Here is a 24,642-nt window from a genome sequence, read left to right as displayed (position 1 = left end):
CTTTCTTCTTAAACTACAAAACAACTACTGCAGGCAGCTCATGAAAGTTCCATATACAGAGCACTGCATACAAGTTCTTTGTTTCTGAGAGGATTGCTTCACACCAACTGCAGACCCAACCCTCCCAAATGACAATCAGATGAGTGGAAATGGTATGCACCCTTGGTGGTAGGGCAGTCAAGGGTTAACTGGGCATGGAATCATTCACCTCTGAAGACAGGTGTCACAGCTTGTTGATGGGAGGGTGCAGTTCAGAGTTCAGCCTGCAGGGGGCGATCTACACAGAGGCAAAAGGTGACAGGCCAGGAGGAAGCAGAGGGAAAGGTGTGCTCTACGTACTCACATCAGCCATGTTTATCATTAGACAGGAAATTCAGCTTCCGATGGGGGAGGGGGTGCTGATGGTCAGGCAACCTCCATCTTGCAATGTATCCGTCTCAATGCACGTTATCTCTATAGGAAAGTCAGCAAGAAGTGCAATGCTAGGCTATGGAGGGGCACATTGCACGATGATCGGCCACTCCCAGGGCCACACACGATGCACACACGTCTGCGGGGGGTGTCAGACCAGATCGGACACCTACCTCGTCCAGCGATCCCCTCTCTCCTACACTGGCAGACGGAGGGCCGAGCTCCACAAGGCACCGCGCTCCATCATCAGCCCTCTAATGTGCCCCGATCAGCGCCCACAAACACACACGAAATATGGAGGCTCGCTCACACAGCGAACTGTCCGGCACACAAAGGGAGGTCCATGGGAGAAGATGGGGCGATGATGATCCTCAGAGGATGCTGGCTGTACAGATCTGATGAAATGGCAGCAACATCAGCACCAAACACTCTGACTCATCATTGGCATCAGCAGCTGCCGTAATCACTCTACTACTACCGCCGCTAGACCAGCCCCTACCGTATTCCTCCGAGCAGCACAGCATCCGCCCTCAAAACCCTCCCACTCACATCTCATGTTCTTGTCCTTTCAATCAGTCATTTATTAATCATTGTTTAACCTGCAATAAAATGAGACCTGATGATCCTGCCATGAAGGTCTTTGTCAGAGTAAAACTGAAGCCAAAACCCCTTTTGTTTTAGTTTTGAATAGCGTGTGAGAGAGAGTAGAACCCCTGTCAGCTTTTTATTTCTGACTGCCCATTAGTCCCTGTTCATACCTTCACGTTCCATGAATGCGCATCATGTGCACAGTTTCACGCACATTGATGGAACACGTCAAAAATGCAAATGAGCTTGTGGTGCCATTACTTATAATTAGGGATGCACCGATACCGATATAAGTATCTGTATCGGAGCTGATACTGGGCATTTTCACAATGAAAATGCCCCGATACAAATCGCTGATATTGGTGCTTTAAATTGTTAAACACAAATGGCTGCCTGAGGTCCCACTCTTGCTGGGGACCTCAAGCAGCCTGCTGGGGACCTCGTGGCGGCTGTCTTTCACATCTTCTTCCCACCAACCCGAGCAGCCATGGGAAGACCCGGAACAGCCCTGCTAAGACCTGCACCCATCTGCACAGCCACGGAGAGACCTGCACACAGCCCTGGTGACACTACACAGCCATGGGGAGACCTGCATGCAGCCCTGGTGACACTACACAGCCCTAGTAAGACCCACATGCAGCCCTGGTGACACTGCACAGCCCTGGTGACACTGCACAGCCCTGGTGAAACTACAACACCCTTATGAGACCTGCACGCAGCCCTGGTGAGACCCACATGCAGCCCTGGCGAGACCACACACAGTCCTGGTGAGACCCACATGCAGCCCTGGTGAGACCATGCACAGCCCTTCTGAGATGCTGCACAGCCCTGGTGAGCAACACAGAGTATGTAGCTTCATATTATTCTGCATTGCTGTATAATGGATTGCTGGGATTTGTAGTCCCCAATAAAGAATGGTATTCTTTATTGTTGCATAATGTATTGCTGGGATTTGTAGTCCTCTATAGCTGGTGGTATTCTGCATTGCTGTGTAACGTGTTGCTGGGATTTGTAGTCCCTCTGCAGCTTGGCGTCAGTGGCAGAGCTACCAGGGCTGCATCGGTTGCAGTTGCAACTGGGCCCTGGCGCTCCACCATGTTTTAGGGAAAACGGTCACATGACACTAAAAAAAAGGTATCTGTAATTGATAACGGCGAGTACTTGCGTAAAAGTATCAGTACTTGTACTCGGTCTTATAAAAAAAATCCCTACTTATAATGGCACCCCAAACGCAGCCGGGAAAATGCACATTTTTCCCGCATGTGGATGAGCACTAAACGTGCACCAAACATGCAAGAAAAAACACGGGACGTCTGCAGCAGAATCTGCTACATGGGCGACTTTCCCATAAATGTGACATGTGCTCCCGATACGCCAAGGTGTGAATGGGGCCTTAAGGAGAATCTCTATTTGTCCTGGTGACCATTATCACCAAGAGTGAAAGAAAATCCCAAATTTTGAGTTGTCACCAGAACAGGAATAAAGAGAAAATTTTCCAGTGGGGACACTGGTTCTGTTGACAACCAGGGATCTCCCACACTGTGCAGGGATTTCTGCTCATTCTCTGTTGTCAGACAGAAAGAGAAATCTCCCCAAGAACACAGCTGGCAAAAAACTGACGGGGTTTATAACCCTCCCTTTATGCAAAATTGCAACAAAAATGTTTTGGCTTCAGTTCCATGTTAAGGCCATTCCTATTATAAGATGACAACATTATGTCCCTGCCTTACAGTTGTTTTCCTCCGTTGTCACCCGGGCTTCCAATGGAGACTATAAGTCAGAAGCCAGAACTCCAGGTATAAATATGTATGTATACTTACATTGATCCAGCTTGGCCGAGTCTAAGTATACATATTGTATACCTTATTAGGGCCATGGGGGTCCTGTAAAGCTACTGCAGTGCTGGCTGGGATCTTCCAGGTCCTGCTTAGCACTATACTGAGTGACTTCCCCTCTGCTATGAAAACACAGGGGGTCGCTCGCTCGGCACAGTGGCTATTCAGAGAACACCTAATATTTGTATTAATGAAAAAAATGCGTTCTCCGATTGGATGAGGACAATGATGTCATGATCTGCACCTCATCCAGTCAGTCTATGCCTTGTGTTCATTAATAAAAATACTAGTGGGTGCATTTATCAAAACTGGAGCAAACAGAATTTGGAGCAGTTTCCTATGGCAACCAATCAGCTTCTCTCTTCAGTTTGCTTAAGTAAGATTTGAAAAAGAGAGAGAGAAGCTGATTGGCTGCATTGCATATCTGCTCCAGGTTTGATGAATTCCCCTCAATGTGTTTTCTGAATGGTCTCTGTGCCCCCCTGTGTTTTCACAGCAGAGGGGAAGTCACTCAGCACAGCGGCAGTGTCAGGACCCGATGGAGGCCAGCACTGTAGTAACTTTGGCTACTACATGGCCTTTACAGGATCCCTGAAGGCTGACATTTGCATACTTACATCGGCCCGAACTGCCCCAGTCTGATCCAATGGCTTCAGGATTTGTCAATCGCTTGGAACACTTATACTGATCAAAAATTCTGACTTTCCTGATCTGCATTCTTGTACCGGGGTCAGTGTCTAATATGGTGAAAGCCAGAGGCAGCCAGGAAAGGAGCATTTTAAAGAGACCAGCAATGGCAGACGCCGTATTTGATTCAGAGTGACTTTCCTTTAAAGAGAACCTGTCACTGATTACAACCCATGAAGTCAGAAGTGTGTGAGGGGTCACTGTCTCAGAAAGTACCAAACACATTAGATTAGCAGCCAGGCAGCTAGCATTTTCAGAAGGTGATTCCAGCAATGATAGCAGGGAAAGTAAATCCATCCTAGAAAAATGCTAGTGACTGGCTGGTATGCTGACCCTGTGCCTTCAATACTTGAAATCACTGACCAGGAAGAATATGCCGATCAGGAAAGTCAGAAGTCCTTATCTGTATACGTATTCCAGGTCCAGATCAGTATTGAAGTCAGAGGGTCAACATGATAGCCAGGCAACTAGCAGGAGGAGTGGTCATCAGTGGTGACCTCCATGTTTCTTGAATGACAAGTTGTCTTTACGATGCAGCTCCATGATGAATCGGTGATCAGTAAGTGATTATGATGAGAAAGTCGATGTAACTCTTGGCACTAATGATTACCGTCACACAATCCTCCAGGAGTAGTCCTTCTTGTCAAATCTCCACAGCTTTCCGAGAGGCTGCTCGTCAAGGAGACTCTGGGGTTCTCATCAGATACATAAAAGACAAACGCAACAAAGCGCCACCTCCTTGTGTCAAATCTTTCTTTATTTGAATAATAAAAACGCTTATAAATACAATTATAACATTTCAGTCATGCTGGTCAATAAGAGACCACAAGAATTCTGAGGAAGGGGCTATGCCCCTGAAACGCGTGAATCCAGCCTAAAAGCAGCCGGTGGCACGATGGTATGGTGATGTGACCGGAGGCAACTTTTTATACGCAGTCGAAGCGGAACATTCCTTAGACACTGATCTTGTAGTCTCTTATTGACAAGCGTGACTGAAATGTTATAATTGTGAGTATTTATAAGAGTTTTTATTATTCAAATAAAAAAGGATTTCACACAAGGAGGTGGCGCTTTGTTGCTTTTGTCTTTCAGTGATGATGATGAGTTATAGTAATTATGCCATCAATGGGCTCATTATATGACTTCTGCTCTGCAGAGAAGCAGTTTCCCCTTATTTAATACCTGGAACTAAAATAAGGATGTTACCTGTGTGTAGCTGTACCAGCTCTCAGCCATGTTTGTCCTCCATTAACAGCTGGGGTGACTGGCAGTACAGCACCTGGAAACTGCAGTACACAAGGAACGTTCAATATTTTCACCTCTATGAGGTTCCACATCTTTCAATGAAAACCTGTCATAAAATAAAGGAGCTGCCATTACTAATCTCCTTCTGAAAATACTCGTAGCCTGGCTGTCATTATGAGCTTCAATACCTTCAGAGTCACAGACCAAAAAGAGTGTTGAAACAGGGGTTCTGACTGCACTTGCTGCATGCTTGTTCCCACTCTGACACAGTCGTTTGAACATGGACTGGACATGGACATCAGAAACTTGCCCCCTTCCACATGCTGGCGTTTGCGGCAGGGACGTGCGGTCAGGGGAGGCAGGTGAAGCAGAGGCTCACCTAGAATTATGGAGGAAAAAGCGGTCAGCTTCAAGTCTGAAGCTGACAGCTTTTCTCCATTCAGATCGGCATCTAACATGTTACACAGCAGGGAAATCCCTCCCCGCTGTGTTACCTGTCACGGAGCCTCAGCAGTGAGGGACAGGGAGGCTCCTCCCTTCCTTCGTTACACTAGCTTGGGGGCAGGGCTTCACCCGGCAGGGGCGGGGATTTGGTCGGGGCGGGGCTGGGGATGCCTCACCCTGAGCAAGAGGTACCGCACGTCACTGGTTTGCGGACATACACCCGTGTATATAGTTTTCTGTCCATATATTGCTATGGAAAGAAACCACAGCTGTGGCTCCCGAGCACTGCAAATGTAGACATGTTTTATGTTGTATGAGAATCTGCCCGTAGTTGCTCTGCAGGATGCCTGTGTGCATGAGACTCTAGTGACACACCATGCCATGCACTGTGTGAAGGCAGAGCTTTGCTTCCTGAGAGAGTTGGCATCGAATTAAAGGGTATCTGTGGTCAAAAATTAAACATGTATATGTCTTTTTTTATTGAATTTCCATAAGTTCTTTCCCACTCCTAATATTCATATTGATCTAGAAGTCTGTAAACTTACTTACTGAAGATGCCCATAGGATGTATTTGCTCAAAGCAGTGACACCATTTCGCTTAGCCCTGTGAATATGCCCTTCCTTGTGTCACCACTATAACTAAGCCTGCTGTCTGAACTACAACTCAGCGTCTGAACACTGTAACATTACCATAGCTTGCTGGAAGCAATGCATGATGGAAAATGAAGGGAAATCAAGTTTGCATCACATCTAGAAGCAGGGGAAGAGATGCAAAGCACACTGGGAATCTAAGAGTTGTTGGAAGTGATGGGCAGACAGAAGGCAGCACTCCCTACATATAGTGAGGAAAATAATGATTTGATCCCCTGCAGATTTTGTAAGTTTGCCTACTAACAAAGAAATGAAAGGTCTATAATTTTTTATCATAGGTGTATTGTAAATAATAGAGACAGATTAGCAACCAACCAAAAATCCAGAAAAAACACATGATAAAAATGTTATAAATTGAGTTGCAGTTCAGTGAGTAAAATAAGTATTTGCTCCCCTACCAACCAACAATAATTCTGGCTCCTCCCACAGACTGGTTATGTGGTACACAGATTAAGAAGGTGCTCCCAATGACAACTTGTTATGTATAGAAAAGACACCTGTCCACAGAATCTCTTTCTTCCATTCAAACCTCACCACCATGGGCAAGACCAAAGAGGTGTTAAAGAACATTAGGGACAAGATTGTAGACCTGCACAAGGCTGGAATGGGCTACAAGACTATCAGCAAGAAGATTGGTGAGAAGGAAACAAAACTGTTGGAGCGATTATTCGCAAATGGAAGGAACACAAAGTAACCATCAATCGCCGTCGGTCTGGAGCTCCATGCAAGATTTTGCCTCATGGGGTAAGGATGATCATGAGAAAAGTGACGGATCAGCCCAGAACTACACGGGAGGAGCTTGTGAATGATCTCAAGGCAGTTGGAACCACAGTTACCAAACAAACCATTGGTAACACAATACAGCACCATGGATTGAGATCCTGCAGCGCCCGCAAGGTCCCCCTCCTCAAGAAGGCACATGTACAGGCACCTCTGAAGTTTGCCAATGAACATCTAAATGATTCAGAGAAGGATTGGGAGAAAGTGCTGCGGTCAGATGAGACCAAAATTGAACTCTTTGGCATTAACTCGACTCGCCATGTTTGGAGGAAGAACAATGCTGACTATGACCCTAAGAACACCATCCCTACAGTCAAGCACGGAGGTGGAAACATTATGCTTTGGGGCTGTTTCTCTTCTAAAGGTACAGGCCGATTGTGCTGTATTGAGGGGCCAATGAACGGGGCCATGTATTGTTAAATATTGGATGAGAACCTCCTTCCCTCAGCCAGAACACTGAAGATGGGTCGTGGATGGGTCTTTCAGCATGACAATGACCCAAAACATACCGCCAAGGCAACAAAGCAGTGGCTCAAGAAGAAGCACATTAAGGTCATGGGGTGGCCTAGTCAGTCTCCAGACCTTAAAGCTATAGAAAATTTATGGAGGGAGCTGAAACTTCGAGTTGCCAAGCGACAGCCAAGAAACCTTAAGGATTTAGAGAAGATCTGTAAAGAAGAGTGGACCAAAATCCCTCCTGAGATGTGTGCAAACCTGGTAACCAACTTCAAGAAACATTTTGTTGCTTGCCAACAAGGGTTTCTCCACCAAATACTAAGTCATGTTTTGCTTGGGGATCAAATACTTATTTTACTCCCTGAACTGCAACTCAATTTATAACATTTGTATCGTGTGATTTTTCTGGATTTTTGGTTGGTTGATATTCTGTCTCTATCATTTAAAATACACAGATGATAAAAATTATAGACCTTTCATTTCTTTGTAAGTGGGCAAACTTACAAAATCTGCAGGGGATCAAATTTTTCAAGTAAGATTTGATTGTATTATCAAAAACAACGACAGTATGTATTCCTATTACAATGCTGCTGTTATAACAGGAGAGGATATGCTGGGACTTTAGAAGTCCTTTGCTATATGATTGGGAAAATACAACAAATATAAAATAGGTGTTATCCCAATTTGGCTGCAATAGTGGAAATTCACTTTAAGGACCTATCCTGGGGGGGATAACTGTAGCATTTTGTTTTTATCACACACCGACTTTTTTTAAGTAGGTATTGTAGCATATAAACTATAAATAACAAGGATGCAGCTGTAGCAAATGACTTAATATTTTTTTACATATATATATATAAATATATACAGTATATACGCTTTGAAAGCAACATTTATTTCCACTCATGAGAATAAGTGAAGCAGGTTTAAATGTGTTGGATTTTTCAGCTACACAATACCCTTCTGTTCTGTTGTGTAACGATTAAAACGGAGGAAACAAAGGTTTATTATGATGCTGTAAAGGATCAGCTTATTGTGAGAAGTTGGAATTTCTTTCTTCATAATATGTGCAATCACTCTCTTCACAGTTTAAAGTGGCCCTGAAGTCTGTTATATAGTAGGGCCCCTCCTCCCCTTGGTGCCTGGGTAGGTTTTTGTTGACATCCTTTGTTGACATCCTTACCTATACCAGGCTCGGGTCCCCCTGGGTGATGGGCAGCCAGTTCTTCCTTGCCACTTTCCTCTACCAGCTGTGGCTCAGGGTGTGATCTGTGTGAGGTACATTTCACCCTTCTGTTTTAGGAGCCCAGACAATCCATTATCAGCAACAGAGATTTGTGCCATTCATGCTCATTAGGACCTTCAGCTTTGGTGTAACAACACATGTTGGGGTAATACATTACCAAGTCTGTCCAGACAAGGTGATTGTTGTTCAAATCCGTTCAACTGAAGAGGAAAATGGAAGGCAATGTATCAAGTGCAATGTGTTGTTGGGAAATGGTCATCATGGAAACCATGGAGTGCATTTATCAAAAACTGGAGCAGACAGAATCTAGAGCAGGTGCCCATGGCAACCAATCAGTTTCTCTGTTTCATTTTCAAAGCTTAATTGAACAAACTGAAGAGAGAAGCTGATTGGTTACTATTGGCAGCTGCTCCAGTTTTATTTCTTTCTTTGTCCATTTGTCCAAACATGCAGATAAATACATGAGAGCATAGCAGGCGAGAACAAGCACTTTTATCACTCAATCATCACTGCCAAATACTTCACTAGAGAAAATCTGGGCCTGTAATGGTGCCAGTGGCGGAACTACCGCCGGTGCAGCCGGTGTGGGCGCACCAGGGGGCAACACAGTCCCAGCACCGGATCGGTATCCAGTGTCATCCGACACTCCCGACACAGAGATAAGGGGCCCGCCAGCAGGCGGATACTGATCTTAACATCTGACACTCCACGCGACGCACTGAAATGGGGGGCCTGTCCGCCGGCTGAGATAGTATGGGGCCTGCCGGCCGCTGTGAGGAGGGAGCTGCGGAACAAGGAGGCACTGAAGACAGCCCTGCAGGCACATCATGGGGCCTCGGACGGCAGTGAGGACCCAGCAAACAGAAAACACATAGGAAACAGGTGAAGACAGAAGACCGGCCAGAAGAGGTAAGGAGGGTAAATAATTCATTAAAAGAATTATTATTTGTAGCCTAATGTTGTATAAAGTACTGTTGCAGCAATGCACAATGGGACCCTCTATAGAGGACTACAAATCTCAGCAGTACTTTATACAGAAATGCTATTGTTATATAAAGTATTGCTGGGATATGTAGACCCCTATAGCCTGTACCATTCTGTATTGCTGTAAATATTAGGGATGCACCGATATATTGGCCGCTAAAAGATATCGTCCGGAAATGGCACTTTTGGCTAAATCCCGAAAGTGCCATTTTTCTGCTGATACAGCGGCGCATCCTTGCTTTCTTTCTTCCCCGCTGGGCGCTGCTCTGTGTCCCGGCGGGGAGGAGAGAAAATGATAGCCGGCCGAGCGCTGCGGGAGGAGAGCGCTGTGTTTGTGGTTTCTTTTTTTTGGGGGCCAAAAAAAAATCTTGCACCAGGGCCCTTTGTTCCTTAGGTCTGCCACTGAATGGTGCCCTTAATTTCTAGGTAGCAAGCGAAACTAAAAAGTGAGCTGCAGATGGCATCCAGAAAACACTACAACTGTACAAAAATCAGAAAGTTAACCAAGTCTATCTAAAACCAAAATTAGCTTTTTCTTTTTGGCTTTTTTATCTCTTTTTTTTAAAGCTTGACTCCAGGATAGAAAAAAATAATCCTTCAGTGGGGCCCCCTGCACTGCAAGGGTTAAACGCTCATTAACTCTGGGGGGTAGGAGAAGAGGCTATATTACTTACCCTATTGCTCGTTCCGGGGCTCTCCTCCCCTCCCTGACACTTTGGGTTGTGGGAGGTCCCTCGGCATCATCATGTACAGTGCAGGACTGTTAGGTTACATTGATGCTTTGCATTTTGAAATCCTTCTTGTGGGTTTTTCATTCTCATAGACTTGCATGACAATGCAAAAGCCATATGATGCAAACAGACCCCCGTCAACACAGGCCTCAATAAAAGGTTTCAGACTGCGGTTCTGACCAGTGCAATTTATCTTGGTCTTCATTGTCACCGCCAATGCATGTCACATAAAATTATAGTTTACCGACTCCTATGGACCCAAAGTGCTTAAAATGTCCCATTCTGTCTCACCACCACATAGCCTTGGAAACAATTGTGTAAGTTTGATGTTCAAGTTTGTTACTACTGGTGTAAAAGTGGGCAACACAAGATAGTAGGCCTAGAGAGATAAATTGGACCCCGATTCCAGTTCTTATTATTCCAATACAGGTTACACAGCTGACACAAATATTTGTCTATAAAGGCAACACTTTCACATTTCTTTTTACAATGGTCTATTTTAAACTATGTTTTTGAATAAAGTACTATGTTTTCGTTCTAAGTGCATCATAACAGGGGGAAGTATTAGCATAAAACCATAATATTAGAACTGGATTATCTTGAAAACAAATGTGCATGTTCAATAGTTTTACTTGAATGACCGGATAAAAATAATCTTTCATTCTGAGTTATTACACACGTCCTTGCAGTGCAGAGCATTGCTTTGAGATTCCGGTACACTACAGTTCTACAAAGACCGGCTTTTCTTGCCATGCTGGTTTATCTGGGTGTGATCTAGACAGCAAATAAAAGAACAATGTACCCATAGCATAAAAGAGCCAAGCCTGAGTTGAATAAGCTTATAAAAATATGAGCTCTAATTGTTTGGAAGTTACCAAATTGCATTTTTGAAGCACGCAGTCGATTTCTTTAAGTAAAATGCTTTTTTGAAGTGTTCTAAAATGCATTCCAATATAAAACAGGTTTATTTACATAACCAAGAGTAAATGAAAGTGGCGGTGTTGTTTATAGAAATCAACTGAGGAACTGAAGGTTTAAATACTAGTTAGAAAATGAAAAGTGACCACTGACTGGATGCAATGCACGGCTACTTTATTTTTTCATTTCATCCTCTGACTATATTCTCATATTTATATAGCACCAACACATTGCGTAGTGCTTTGCAGAATACAAGCCATTCACATAAATCCCTGTCCTCCTGATGCGCTTACAATGTAATGTCCCTACAACAGTCATAGAAACCATGTGCAATTTGGGATGTAGCCAATGAACCCTCCAGTAAGTTTTTGTTTTTTAGAGAAAACATAATACACGGGGAAACACAAACTGCAGATTTGAACCCAGTATTGAGAGCTCAAAGATATGTAGACACTTAAAAATTCCTCCCTAAAGCATATTCATAGAACAGACTCTTCTCATGCTATGTTATGGTATGCAAATCATTAAAGCTTCTTTTTCATTTCCTGTAATAGGTGTTATGACTTCTTAGATATATAAAAGGTTACTGAAACATCCTGATGGCTAATATATTGCAAGGTGACTTTTTACAGAGGTTGACAGATAAATGTAATTCATGATTGCAGAGATGTGTACACAGATGGATCTGTAACTGCACCCTGGAAGCAATTATTTTTTACGATCAAATACTATACAGGGAGCTGTTGCAGTGTTACTTTATGAGCAACATTGTTTGTTTTATAGGGACAAAGGATATAATATGGCAGCAGTGTCTGGTTTGATAAAGTGAGGATACCTAGTCAGTACAATGTATTCCATGGTGTAGGTGCTCAGGTGGTACAATGGCCATGGAATAATATAACATACTAAAGCAGTTCATGTGTTCAGTATCAGCTATGCATGAAGGCCTGAGGCTGTACAATGACTATTATGCAGTATTGTAAAGCTACTAAGTCAGTACAATGACTGATATGTAATAAAGTGAAGGTACAAAGACCATGACAAGGTACAGCGAGTATACTTAGGCAGTTTATGATACAGTGACGGAATGAGCTATTACAATGAACTTTGTGGTATTGTGAAGATGTGAAGTCAGTACTATGGCTGATATGTGCTATAGTGAGGATACATGGAGGCGGTAAAATAGGGTTATGTAGTAAATTGTGGTAGTGCGCTGAATTTCGTGAAATACCGAGGCAGTGCACTATGGCAGCACAATGGTCAACATGCAGTATATTAAAAGCACACAGAGGTATTACAATGCCTGAAATGAGGTTTTTATGTGGTATACTTAGGATATGTGTTTGTCCACATGCAGAGGTAGGAAGGCAAAAAAACAAAATGTACAATCTTCATGGAGTTTGCATGTTCTCCCTGTGTTTGGGTTCGCTTCCTCCCACACTATAAAGACATGCTGGTAGGTTAATTGGCTCCGGTCTAAAATCAGCCCTATTAGGTGTGTGTGCATACATATATACATGTAAGATAGGGTCCCTGTAAAGTGTGGCGCAAAATTGTCAGCGCTATATAAATACCTGTAATACATAAATAAATAAAATCATTCTTGTTCTTCCCTGAAACTCCACGTGTTGGAGGCAAAAAACCAATCCACGCCCAGCCAATAATATATCTTCGTGGTACAAAACAGTGTGTCCCGCAAAATAGTACAAGCGCGTTTTTAAAGGCGGATTACGCACGTTTGGGGCTATGGTAATAGCCGCAAATGCACAAAATATGCGCGCATGTAAAAACCGGAAACGCCATATGTGAATGGAGCCTAACAGAGTGCTGCTGTGCAAGAGATGAGAGGAGAGTAAAGAAACTAAAAACATCCCTTGATAACCTTCTTAGCTTTCAAAAACTGGAAAAAGAATTAACAAAATTCTGTTACGCTTTTTCTTAAAATAGTATTCAGCCAAAACATTTTTTTCTGCTAGTTTTTGATTGAAAGGGAACTGGGTAGCAGCTCTGTAGCGTTTTTGCTGCCATTTGTGTCCCTATCAGAAGATTAACCCCTTTTCCACTCCTTTTTGTTACTGCAATCAATGTCCCTGTTGAACAGATTTTTCCCTCACATGTCACGGTGATCACCATCACTGGAACAGGAAGTGATGGAAATCCTCTTTAAGGGCCAGAAAACACCTGACAGAAATGTAACCCTTTCCCACTATATAAAGCGAAAAGAAATATGGGCTGGATTTCCACTTTATCAAATTCTTGCATTTCCCCCCCATTTTCATTCCTTATTGTACTTTTTTTTTCACTCATTGGTAATCACACAGGACTACAAAAAATAAAATTAGGGCCCTTTCACATCAAGTCAATCCTGTCCAGTGTGTTTTATGCATGCATGTTAAAGTACATTGTGTTAGGACAGCCTACAAATCTGAATGGGCTGCTAACACACCACAAAAATTGGATCTGCAAAAGTTTTGGTAACATACTGCATACTGGTAGCGCATTTCAATCTTTTTAAATATGCATCTCTTATTAAAATAATATCTGGTAATCCTGCTATGAAGGTCCTTGTTCAGACATTTCCAGTTTTGGGGTGACATGTCACCCCAACACATGCACTTCCACTATATGTGACCATGCTGACACAGTGCAGAGACAGTATGTGAAAACAGCATGTGTGTGGTACTTTGATCTTCTCTGTTCCCAATAGAAGAGTGATCAGAGTGGCTCGTCGCACATGGAGATTTTGGAACAAACTGACTGATGGACAAATGTGGTGCATGCATGGTCAAACATTCAGAAATGTATTCCCTTCTCACCAATATATTAAATATATTACAAAAAAAATTCTATCATCCTCTGTATTCCAGTTTTTATGAGATGTGCTAGTATTACACTTTAACCCATATTTAATACCTTGGGCCTTCTACTTTGCTCAGAGGGGTCCTTTGTTTGGGGTAATTTTGATTGCAAAGTAAACCACTGAAACCTTTTAGCCCTCAATATATCTCAGAATATATCTCAGAAACAGCAGGTAGAGCACATGGGTAGAGTGTCTTGTTCATCTGAAAAAATAGGTCTATAGATATCTTTTTCTCAATACTATAATGAGACTGTAAAATAATCCCACTAACAGCTCAGTGAAACTGACATCTTCCAATAAAACAAGTGTATATGTTTTACTACCTCAAAAGTACTGTGGGTGTCTGCTTTTCACAGTGGTGTCTGTTCTTTTGAGCACAGTCCATGTACCCATTGCACTCCTGACCGCACGTCCAACAAAGTATCCTGGGTGCTCAGTAGTCGACGGATGGCCACCGTCAAAGTAATGCAGAAAAGAAATAGACACCGGCACTCCAATAATAAATCGATTACGTCTATTTATTGACGTACATCAAAAGCAAAATAACACACTTAGTGCGACCTTGTTCTTTTGAGCAGTCTCAATGTTTTGGTAGTGCTGGGTCACACACAAATATTTTCTTGGTCCGCCTTTAGCTTCCATTATGGCACGCATTTGCCCTGGCATCGTTTCGATAAGCCTATGCACACAACATTTATTTCCACCCCATCATCCAGCAAAGTTTGTAAATGCCAGGAAAGTCCAATCTTACAATATATACAGATCATCTTGGTATGTGTACTTATATGGATGGGATGATTTTATTGGGCTCTTTCAGTCCTCGATAAATTGGAACCACTAATACTCGGCGGCGGAGGACGGAACCAAAGGAGAGAGGTAAGTGCAGGGGGGAGGGGGAGAAGGCTGCACACTGTTTATATGTCCAATCGGCGACATCGCCGATTTCACATGTAAACGAAAAATCGTCTGCCTCACTCTACATTCAGTCCTGCTTGTACAAAGCAGGACTGAATGTAGAGAGGGCAACTTCCCCACAAGGACACCGCTGCCGCCCCTCTGCGCCCTGCCGCCCCGAGGCCGGGCCTCGGTGGCCTTGTGGGGAATCCGGGCCTGAACGCAGAGCCTGGTATCAGATAAAGCCTAACCCCATGAGCTCTAAAAACACACACACGTTACACATGTTTTACAAACAATATATGTGCTAAAACCTGCATATATTTGCAATAAGAGTGGATATAAATGGTATGTGTTGAAAAGTTAAAAAGTGTTGAAATGTAAACCCTTTAGTAAAGGGTTTGGTCTGCATTTACCTTATAAGTTTTTCTTCCCATGTGACTTGCTGCTGTAGCAAGTTTATCATAGTAGGTGCCCAGAAGCACAGCATTTCTAATTCTTGGCGGGAAATTATATTGTAAAGTGCTGTGCAAACTATTGGCGCTATATAAATCCTGTATAATAATAATAATAATAATAATAATAATAATAATGTAGGCTACACTAAGACACAATCAAAAGCTACAAGACCAGCAAATGCTATTTTAGTAATTCCAGAACTGGTTCCATGTTATCAAGATCATACTTTGTATTAACAGCCAACCCATCCAATGAATGCAATATCCCGTTACACTTAATAAGCAACACAAACACAATTTATGTAAAGTTAAAAATGGAAAAATAATTAAATTTACTTTTTTCAAAACAATGCAAGGTGCAACACAGACGCCCTCTGCAACCATATATTTGATTTCATGACCAATATATATTATTTTAAACCCACAGACTGAAAAATGTACCTTTTTCACTTTTACCCAAGAGTTTGTATTTTTTTCTGTAAATCACTGGCAGTGACTGATATCTTTTCCGTAATTAAAATTAATTTACTTTTACAGGTATGATTTGTCATTAGGACTGATGGGAATTCTCCTGCCACACAACATTATAGTATAGAGTCCAAGGCAATGCTAGTCCTCACCCACAGGAACAGTACCATGACTTCATTGGCTAACATTGCATGTATTAATACACCATCCATGACTCCCATGTCCAAATCAAGTCGTCCATCTTTTGTCGTCTACAGGCATTTTCAACGGTTTATTTTTTTAGGTTGAAATATGTAAATAGCTCGATTTAGGTCTTCCACACACTCTTTGTAACCAATGAAATGTACTCTTCATGTTCGTTGTCTCCTTGCGGAAGGCTATTACAAAAATAAATGTGCTGCCAATTGTCTTACCCTCAGGGTGAACTTCAGGAACAGCTTTGCAGTACATCCAAAATAAAGTGCTTTAGCATTGAAAGATTTTTTTTCCACGAGACAAACTGTCCAGCAGTGGAGAAAACAAATAAAGTTGTACCAGGCAAACAAACAAAAAAGTTCCAGTTTGTCTGCTCTTCATTCAGTCCCTAAAGTAGACTTGATTCCACAAAGTAACAACGACATTCAGCAATTTACTTGAATTTCCTTCTTCCAGCTAAAGATCTCAAGGGCAGTGATCCCTCAATCCATTCATTTGGAGTTAGCATCATTTCTTGCCAGGAGGCCACTTCTTCCTGTGTAGAGTCCATCCAGTCCACAGCAATACCATAACTAAAACCTGGAGACACAAAAGGCAAGAAAGTATTAGTATTACACGAATGAGGAGATTTTGTGTTATCATTGAACTAATGGGGGACTCTGGGTTAAGTTGCCATACACGGCTCGAATTTCCCATTCCTGGTGAATCGGCCAAAATTCAAACGGTCAGTAACACCCGACTCTAAAACAATTGATTGAAAAATCGAAAGAGCCAGATTATGTGAAACAATAGCCAGCAAGAAGGATTCCTCCACCCACGCTGTTTAGCATGGATGGAGGAATCAAGTGATTTCTCTTGTTTAGCCCGATCTACATGTGTATAACTAGCCATAAGCTCTACCACTAGTAAAAAAATATAGGAATACAACTAGACTACTGATACTATACAGTGAGGTGCACCTCTGCAACCCAGAACAAATAAAATAAATCTACAACAGAGCATGCAGTTGTTGTGTTTGGAGTACATGAAATACATAGATGGTAAAAAAATGATTTGTGGTGACCAGGACACAAATAGAGGGTTATAGTCTCCCCAGCAGACACTCGGACAGCAATTAAAAACATTAAATTATTTCATAATTGTTATTTAAAGTTTATTGTATTTCATTAACTAATTGCAGTATATTCATTTAAATCCTGACAGATTATTTCTATTCTATTCATGATAAAGGAGGCCTGCTGAAATGCACTGGCATTAGTACTAACCATGAAGAAATATACTTATTCGGGACTAGAAGAATCTAGTGGTGCTTACTTCTCTACCCATTTGAAGCAGCAAACCACACACAGGTCATAACCCTTCACTAGCCTGTCCACAACTAAAAAAGTAAATACAAATATGGGCTTTGTGGCCAGGCTATGGGCATTCTTATATTTATGTGTTTTAACAAGCAGTGCAAGGACTTGAAACAAGTCCTCACTTACCACTGTAGCTGGAAGCACTGTGGAGCAATAGTGATCAATACAGCAAAAGCATTGAAGTCCTACTGCTCCCCCAGCAGTGGCATTGCAACACAACAGCACTATAATATCGAATGTAAACAGAGACCAGGAGCTGTCAAAGTAGGAGCAGAGTGAGCTGCCAAGAGAAGCACCTGAACCACTGCAGTGCATCTGCAGTGAATTGTAAGTATGAGTTGCTATCCAGAGCTTGCAGCTATAGAGGTCAGTTAGGGTTTGTGTTAAAGGGCATTCACTGCTTGTTAAGAATATGTAATGACATAAATGTCCAAAGTCTGACCACATGTTCACAAAGTAGAAGTTCATGCAAACCGCTAAATACACAGATGAAATACATATAAAGGAGCTTAAGCTCCTAAGTCCATGATTAGGTGAAATGCGTCAGTGGGGCTGACCTTTGGCGGGACACAGCGATGCCGCTGTGATTAATAGTTTAATCTGCATTAAACTATTCCAGCCTCACCCAGAGTGCGGCCGGGTCTTTTTTGCTTAAGCGTTTGTGAATTCAGAACGAGGACATGGTCTCATCGGCATCCCCCTGTTGGGCCACGGAGGAGCGGTGTGTGTGTGTTTTGTGCTTTCTACATATAAAAGAAGCGATTTTACCTGACAAAGAATTTGTATTTCTGTCCATCCAGTGCTGAGATTTACGCAGCAATGCCACACACCACAATCTTGTCTAGCAGGGGAGGAGACCTCACTTTTCTCTGCTGCAGTTCAGTGACACTTAAAGGTTTCCTCCCCACTCCCACCATGCGACTAGAGAGTGAAAGAAGCAGCAGACTGATGTGCTCACCCCTGTCACTCTGCTTTCTCCTCCTATTAGTATGATTCTTGCACTGCAAGCACAACTGCAGAGTTGCATTAGTTTGTGTCTTCAGTGATATAATTAAACAAATAGTAGAAATGTAATATCTGTCATTACATGTGAATTCATATTATTAAAGAAAAACATTTTGATACTCTACCTGTACCAAGGCCAAGCCTGATCCCCCCAAGGAAATGATTGTTGAGTTTCTCATGATCCCAAACTGTCAGCTCAACACACGCATCTTTAAGGTCCTCAGTGTGGAAGCCGTCATAGACAATGGTGTGGTTGAACACTGGGTTTGAATCCTTCTTGATGACCCGAGTCTTCTGGTAACTCTTCTTGCTTGTGTCAGGTAATACATAACTATAGGAGGGGAAATGGAATATTTGCCATGAGAAATCTACATCATGATTAAAAGTGGACGGATTTGTAATACATGACATAACTGCATGGAGCTGACCAATCAGTAGGCTTATATTCTGGTGGAGCTCACCAATCAGTAGGCTCATATTCTGGTGGAGCTGACCAATCAGTAGGCTTATATAGTGGTGGAGCTGACCAATCAGTAGGCTTATATTCTGGTGGAGCTGACCAATCAGTAGGATTATATTCTGGTGGAGCTGCCCAATCAGTAGGCTTATATTCTGATTCTATAGACAGTAATTACTGCAATTAGCAAGCAGTGATTTATGATATCCAAAATTGTATCTGCAGTCCTTTAAATCAAGAAAGTCAAACTTAAATGGAAGTGTGGACCAAGCTGAGTAGAATCAATGTTCTATGGATGGTCACATCTACTCAGTTCCAGAAAACATATTTTAGTACTTCTCTGTATGTAAACCCAATCACCACAATCTCATATAACCTTTAATATGCTAAAGTCATTTCAGAAGTAATTTTTAACACTTTAAAATTCCCAGCTCTCACTAAAACAATATCGTGGGGATCCTGCCACAAAAGGATCCTTGTGTAGGGTGACAACGCTCTGTCCCTTTCTCCCACTTGTTGTCCTGCATCGTCTCCTTGCCATGTCTCTCCCCATGGAGGCTAATGGACAATGCAAAGGCATGTTCTACTGTTGCCACTATTAGAGATGAGGCTGAGCTTGGTGTGAACAGAGTTCCCCAAGCTCACTCAAAACTTTGACTGCCATCCCCTCCTCAATCTGTGGTGGCAGTTGCGGCGGGAGCATTCCCTACCCCTTTTTGACGGCTAGCTGTAGGGTGGATCAACAGAAAATGTCCCCTGCACCCCATACAGCCATCAGGACCTTTGATGTAGAAATGGTGCTCGCAGTGATGTCCACGGATGGCGCCGTGCAGCTCCAATGATAATAGCAATGAAGATCACCAGCACTCGCAAATGGAATCAATCCAAAAGTTCTTTTTTATTGTAGAATAACGTCACATGTGTCACACAGCCAACGTTTTGGTCCCTTCATCAGGGCAGGCATAGTGTCACTGATGAAGGGACCCTGCGCGGTTCCAAAACGTTGGCTGTATGACACGTGACATTATTCTACAATAAAAAAGAACTTTTGCATTGATTCCATTTGCGAGTGCTGGTGATCTTCATTGCGATTATAGCTGTGGGGTGGGGAATGCACCTCCCCGCAGCTAATTGAGTCGGGAGGAGGAGGTGGTGGTCACAGTTCTGAGGGAGCTTGGGAGAACTGACTTGGCACCAAGGCAAGCCTCATCACTGGTCACTATTGGGGAAACCCGTCTTAATATGAAAAAGCAGTTTCTGGAATACATGCAGACAAAAGGGGCTGGAATGTGGCTGTGGGAAATCAGCAGTGCTTAGACGCAACAAAGCATGAGAAAAGGATAAAAAGTTATATTTTAAAAACTGGCAACTGTTTATGATACACGGTGCTTTAGCAAACAAGGAGTTTACAAGTACATTAATAAATATAACCTAAATCATTGTCCCAGAAAAAGGGGCAGCATTACATAAATGTACCTTTATCAACCAGAGAACAGCGAGGGCCACCACGGAGGGTCACCAAGAAGGAGCTGGCAAATTCACCAGGCTGACCAGGCCACCCGTACAAAAGTACTTTGCATTTTGGTGTGGTGCGTTTTTTAAAAAGGTGCACACATTTCTTTTGTGCGATTGTCATGCATTAGGCAGCCCACTGAACTCAATGGCCTGCCCAATTGCACTGTACCATAACACTTTTGGCAAATTCTACTTACTACAGAAGAAGCTGGCAAGCCATGGCAGTGGTGGAAATGTGCAAAGAAAATATTTCTACTAAAATAGTACTTATAATAAATAATAAAAAAACCACATTGCCACGGTGCAACTGACACAACAAGCTCAGCAAACATGGAGGGAATTCTCAGAAACCTCAATAAGATCCGGATTTCACTTCAGTGGGAGGATTATAAAACCATATACAGGTATATATTATATAGAAAAGCACCAACAAATACAGATGAGATATGTAGTCTATTTTATTTTTCTTTATTATTGGGTAAAATATGGATATATTTATTTCCTGTTCCGACGTCTAATGAAGGAATTAGAGTTGTGTATAATTTGCTTGCAGCAAATAAATATTGACTTAAATAAAATCGATGGCTCACTGTGAAAAAACACATTTTAAAAAAAATCTTAAACCGGAATGTTGGCCACCTTTGAGACTTCCTGATCAAAAAATTCATCCTATAGCCAGAGGCATGCAATATCGAAATAAGAACCATCCAATAAAACCGCCAAGACTCTGAATGGAAAGTGAAAAATATAGAAGCCGCATAGACAAAAAAAACAGACTTCCCCAAGCTGCCTTAAAATATGCAACTTAAGTAATAATGTAAGGAGAAATCAGGCGATACAAATTACACCTCTAAAAAATAATGTTTTGGCTCAACAAAAAAAATTTACGCAACAGTTTGCATCAAGCTTTTTTAAGTTGTGACAATGTCTGGTAAAATTAAGTGGAAGCCACAAACTACATCGCATAGAGATAATTAGCTTTTCTGCTAGAAATAAATGCATTTTTATTTACCACCCACTTAATTAATGGCGTTAAACACGTTTTTAAGTAGAGTACTCAGAAATAATAAGTTGCTCCAATTAGTTTTTATGAGAAAATTTCAAGTCACATGTACCCAATTGCTACAATTATGACAACATGTGTTTTTAGGTTAATACGCAGTTTAAAAAAATTCAGTTGGCCCAACTTGAATTTCTGTATTAGGCTGGCCATAGCTTATTTTTATTTTCTTTCCTTCAGCCATCAACACACACTGAAGGGAATTTATCAAACTGGAGCAGACAAAATCTGGAGCAGCTGTCCATGGCAACCAATCAGTTTCTCTCTCTCATTTTCAAATCTTAACTGAACAAACTGAAGAGAGAAGCTGATTGGTTGCCATGGACAGCTGCTCCAGATTTTGTCTGCTCCACCTTTAATATATTCCCCCCACAGCGTTGATGGAAAAATCTCTACTGCAACGCTATTGTATTTTGACAGCGAACGAAACAAAAAAAACAACAGTTTGGTTGGTCTGCAAAACCATTACAGAACAGGGAAATATAACATGCTTGTTATTTTCATTAAAATATATTAAAATACACTGTCCCCCTCACACAAATAAAAAGTCCTTTCTAGCTTAGCAGATTTCACAAATGGCACTCTACCAATCCTAAACACTGACACAAGGCAAGGATGGTTCGTTTACATAGCTAAATACAACCAGCACTATGTGTATAGGACAATGAATTAGCCAGAGTTGTTGTTTAACCATTTGTCACAACTCATGAAAGTAGGTTTTCAAATTAAAAAGTTTATTGAAACCAATAAATTAGGAATTTTATCTTGGAAATACGCATTTAATTAAGTGGTGGTAACAGGTCTCTCGAGTGACTTTTTACAGTGTAGAAGTTATAATTAGAACTCTTTCATTAACTCTTATTATGTTTTAGTGGTTACAGATCAGCTCCAACCGTGTGATGGTTGAGCATATGTGTATAGGTAAAACCTTTGTTTAAAGGGGAAATTGAGTTTTTAACTTTCTTAGTAATACCATAGGTCAGTTGTAGCCCAAACTATTTTTTGTAGTTTTGCATATGTGTAGCTCAAACTCAGTTTATAGTATATGTGAGTTTTTAACTTTCTTAGTAATACCATAGCTCAGTTTATAGTATATGTGTAGCCCAAACTATTTTTTGTAGTTTTGCATAGAGTAGGACAGGATTAGATCCTTGGTGTAGTTTTTATTTAATAAGTACATTTGAGAACAGGATGTAGCTTCAGTTTAATTTTCACTAACATTTTTCTTTTTATATTTAAAGTGAACATTAAAGCCAAATCTTAATTTTTTATTTAGTTTTATATAGAGTAAATAGGGATTAGAACCCAGTCAGGTTTGCATTGCTGTCTGTGTCCCTATTAGGTAGATTCACCCCCTCTATTTGTCCTGGTGACCGTTATCACTGAAAGTGTAATTCACAAAGGTTATCACACAGGATTTTTGGGCCTTAAAACATTGCTTGCTTCTACCCCATAATTGTGAGGTGGTGTGTGTGTGTGTATATATGTGTGTGTGTGTGTGTGTGTGTGTGTGTGTTAAGGAAAATATCAGGAGTCTTTTTCGACCCCTAATGTTTCCCCGAAGCCCCTAAATGTCAAGTAAAAAATAAAAATATTTAATAAAAAAATGAATAAATATAAAAAAATAAAAGGTTTATAAAAAATAAAATATTTTACAAATTTAAAAAAATTAAAATAAAAACATTTTCGGTTTTGGCCTGACAATTTTTTTATTTCGGTTTCGTTTTTCAAATTTCTATTTCGGTGCACCTCTAGTCGATATTATTTTAGAAAAACTGTCACATGACAACAAAAATGTATCAGTACTCGTACTTGGGCAAGTACTAGTACTCGCAAAACTGGTATCTGTGCATCCCTTTATTTATATTTATAAAAGCAAAATCACACATTAAAACAGAGATGTACAAATCCCAGGGGCTCCTTACAAATGACAGCTGCCTCCTAATTTTTGAATTTTTCTCTAGTCTAGTCATGGAGCCCGAAAAGTATCTACATGTACTTGTACCGAGTACTGTACTTGGTATCGGTGTATCCCTACTTTCAATACACTTTAAATTCACGTCTCAATCAATGGGATATCGAGGTGTTTACCAAAATGACTTACCATTTCACAAAGGAATCTACCCCAGAAGGACGAAGCTGAGGTAAATCTTTAGTGTCCTTCACCCAGATGTGGACTTCTCCTGAGGATGGGTTTTTTGGACCTAGAGTGTGAGGAAAAGGATTCTTATGAAATGAAAATTGGCTGCCAATATGCACAAATGCCATCTGGGCAAAGTGGTAGCGTGGAGATTAAAAAGGTCTACTTCAAGCGCTAATGTACTTGATATTTCTGATGTGAAAATGCTAAAATCAGATACCATGTCTAATAATAGGACAGCAGCCCCAACAAATCCTGAGAACTTGGATGCCTTGGACTGATATACTTCTTTTAACTCTAGCCAGCCGTAATAAAGCTGCAATGTTTTCTTCAGTGTCAGCTTTGATGGTAGAGTTATGCACTCTTAGAACTACAAAGGCATTTGGCTCTAACTCCCTCAGGCAGTGGCCTCCCTTGGCTGACAATCCATGAACATTCTGCGTCATACTCATGAGCATGTAGAGTAGAGGGGGGACAAGATGGGAGACACTAACATTTGCAGCGAGCACTACTTCTATTGTGTGTGTGTGTGTGTGTTTGTTTGTGTGCGTGTGGGATGGGGTGAGGGTGGGCAGTGATAGGAGTAGGTTAAAAACCGTATTCCATCGACTGTTCCCTAAGGGGGGTCAGGGGCTCCTCAGAGTTAGATGAGCCAAAACAATGACTGAAATGAAGACATCTCCCTGTCCGTGAACCTTCTGGGATTGCTGTGATCACCACTTGAAGCCAACCACAGAAAATTAGGAAATTATGTAAATAGAAATTTGTATGTAAAGTTAGACTGAGTTATTAACTCCTAAATGATGTCTGACTGGTATTCACAGAATACACAGCCTTCTGTGACTAGCCAAGGGGAAAGGGGGGCACTAATGCTTCCGTGTATGACAGCCACAGTGTCACAGTTCAGCTGCAGACTTGCATACCTATTCAAGCTTTAGGCGTCGGCCGACCTCTCCTGCTGTTTCTTATGCAGCTTCTCGGCAAATCAGTGCAGTCCACTTGTGGCCAATCCTGTGGATCCTCCCTCTTCCTGTCTCTATTTAAACCCAGGCCAGCGAACGGCACGCTGCCCGAGCAACGCTTTCCTAAGCTAGTTGCCGTGTCTGTGATTTACCCTGAATTCCTGGAAGTTTTCCCATGTATCGAACCTTTGGCTTGTCCTTGGAAATCCCTGTCTACTGGCTGCCCTGTGCTTCCCTTTTGTCCTTGGAAAGCCCTGTCTACAGTCTACGCTGTACTTCGCTTGGTCCCTGGAA

At 41.8% G+C, this 24,642-nt stretch overlaps 1 protein-coding gene across 1 annotated transcript in view; it reads right to left on the bottom strand.

Moving 5' to 3' along the window:
- Positions 1-15,947: 15,947 nt before the first annotated feature.
- LOC108788805 (synaptotagmin-like protein 2) overlaps positions 15,948-24,642 on the bottom strand; it is a 76,422-nt gene continuing 67,727 nt past the window's right edge. The window contains exons 15-17 of the mRNA XM_018558658.1: positions 23,351-23,450; positions 18,340-18,545; positions 15,948-16,430 (exon numbers count right to left, since the gene is read on the bottom strand). Coding sequence (XP_018414160.1) covers positions 16,285-16,430; positions 18,340-18,545; positions 23,351-23,450 — 452 coding nt within the window. The 3' untranslated portion in view covers positions 15,948-16,284. The remainder of the gene's footprint in view (positions 16,431-18,339; positions 18,546-23,350; positions 23,451-24,642) is intronic.

This window comes from Nanorana parkeri, unplaced genomic scaffold (assembly GCF_000935625.1).
Source record: "Nanorana parkeri isolate BGI_ZX_2015 unplaced genomic scaffold, ASM93562v1 scaffold352, whole genome shotgun sequence".
Classification (NCBI taxonomy): Eukaryota; Metazoa; Chordata; class Amphibia; order Anura; family Dicroglossidae; genus Nanorana; species Nanorana parkeri.
The sequence above is the reverse complement of the archived record's forward strand: the minus strand, read 5'-3'. Positions and strand labels throughout refer to the sequence as shown.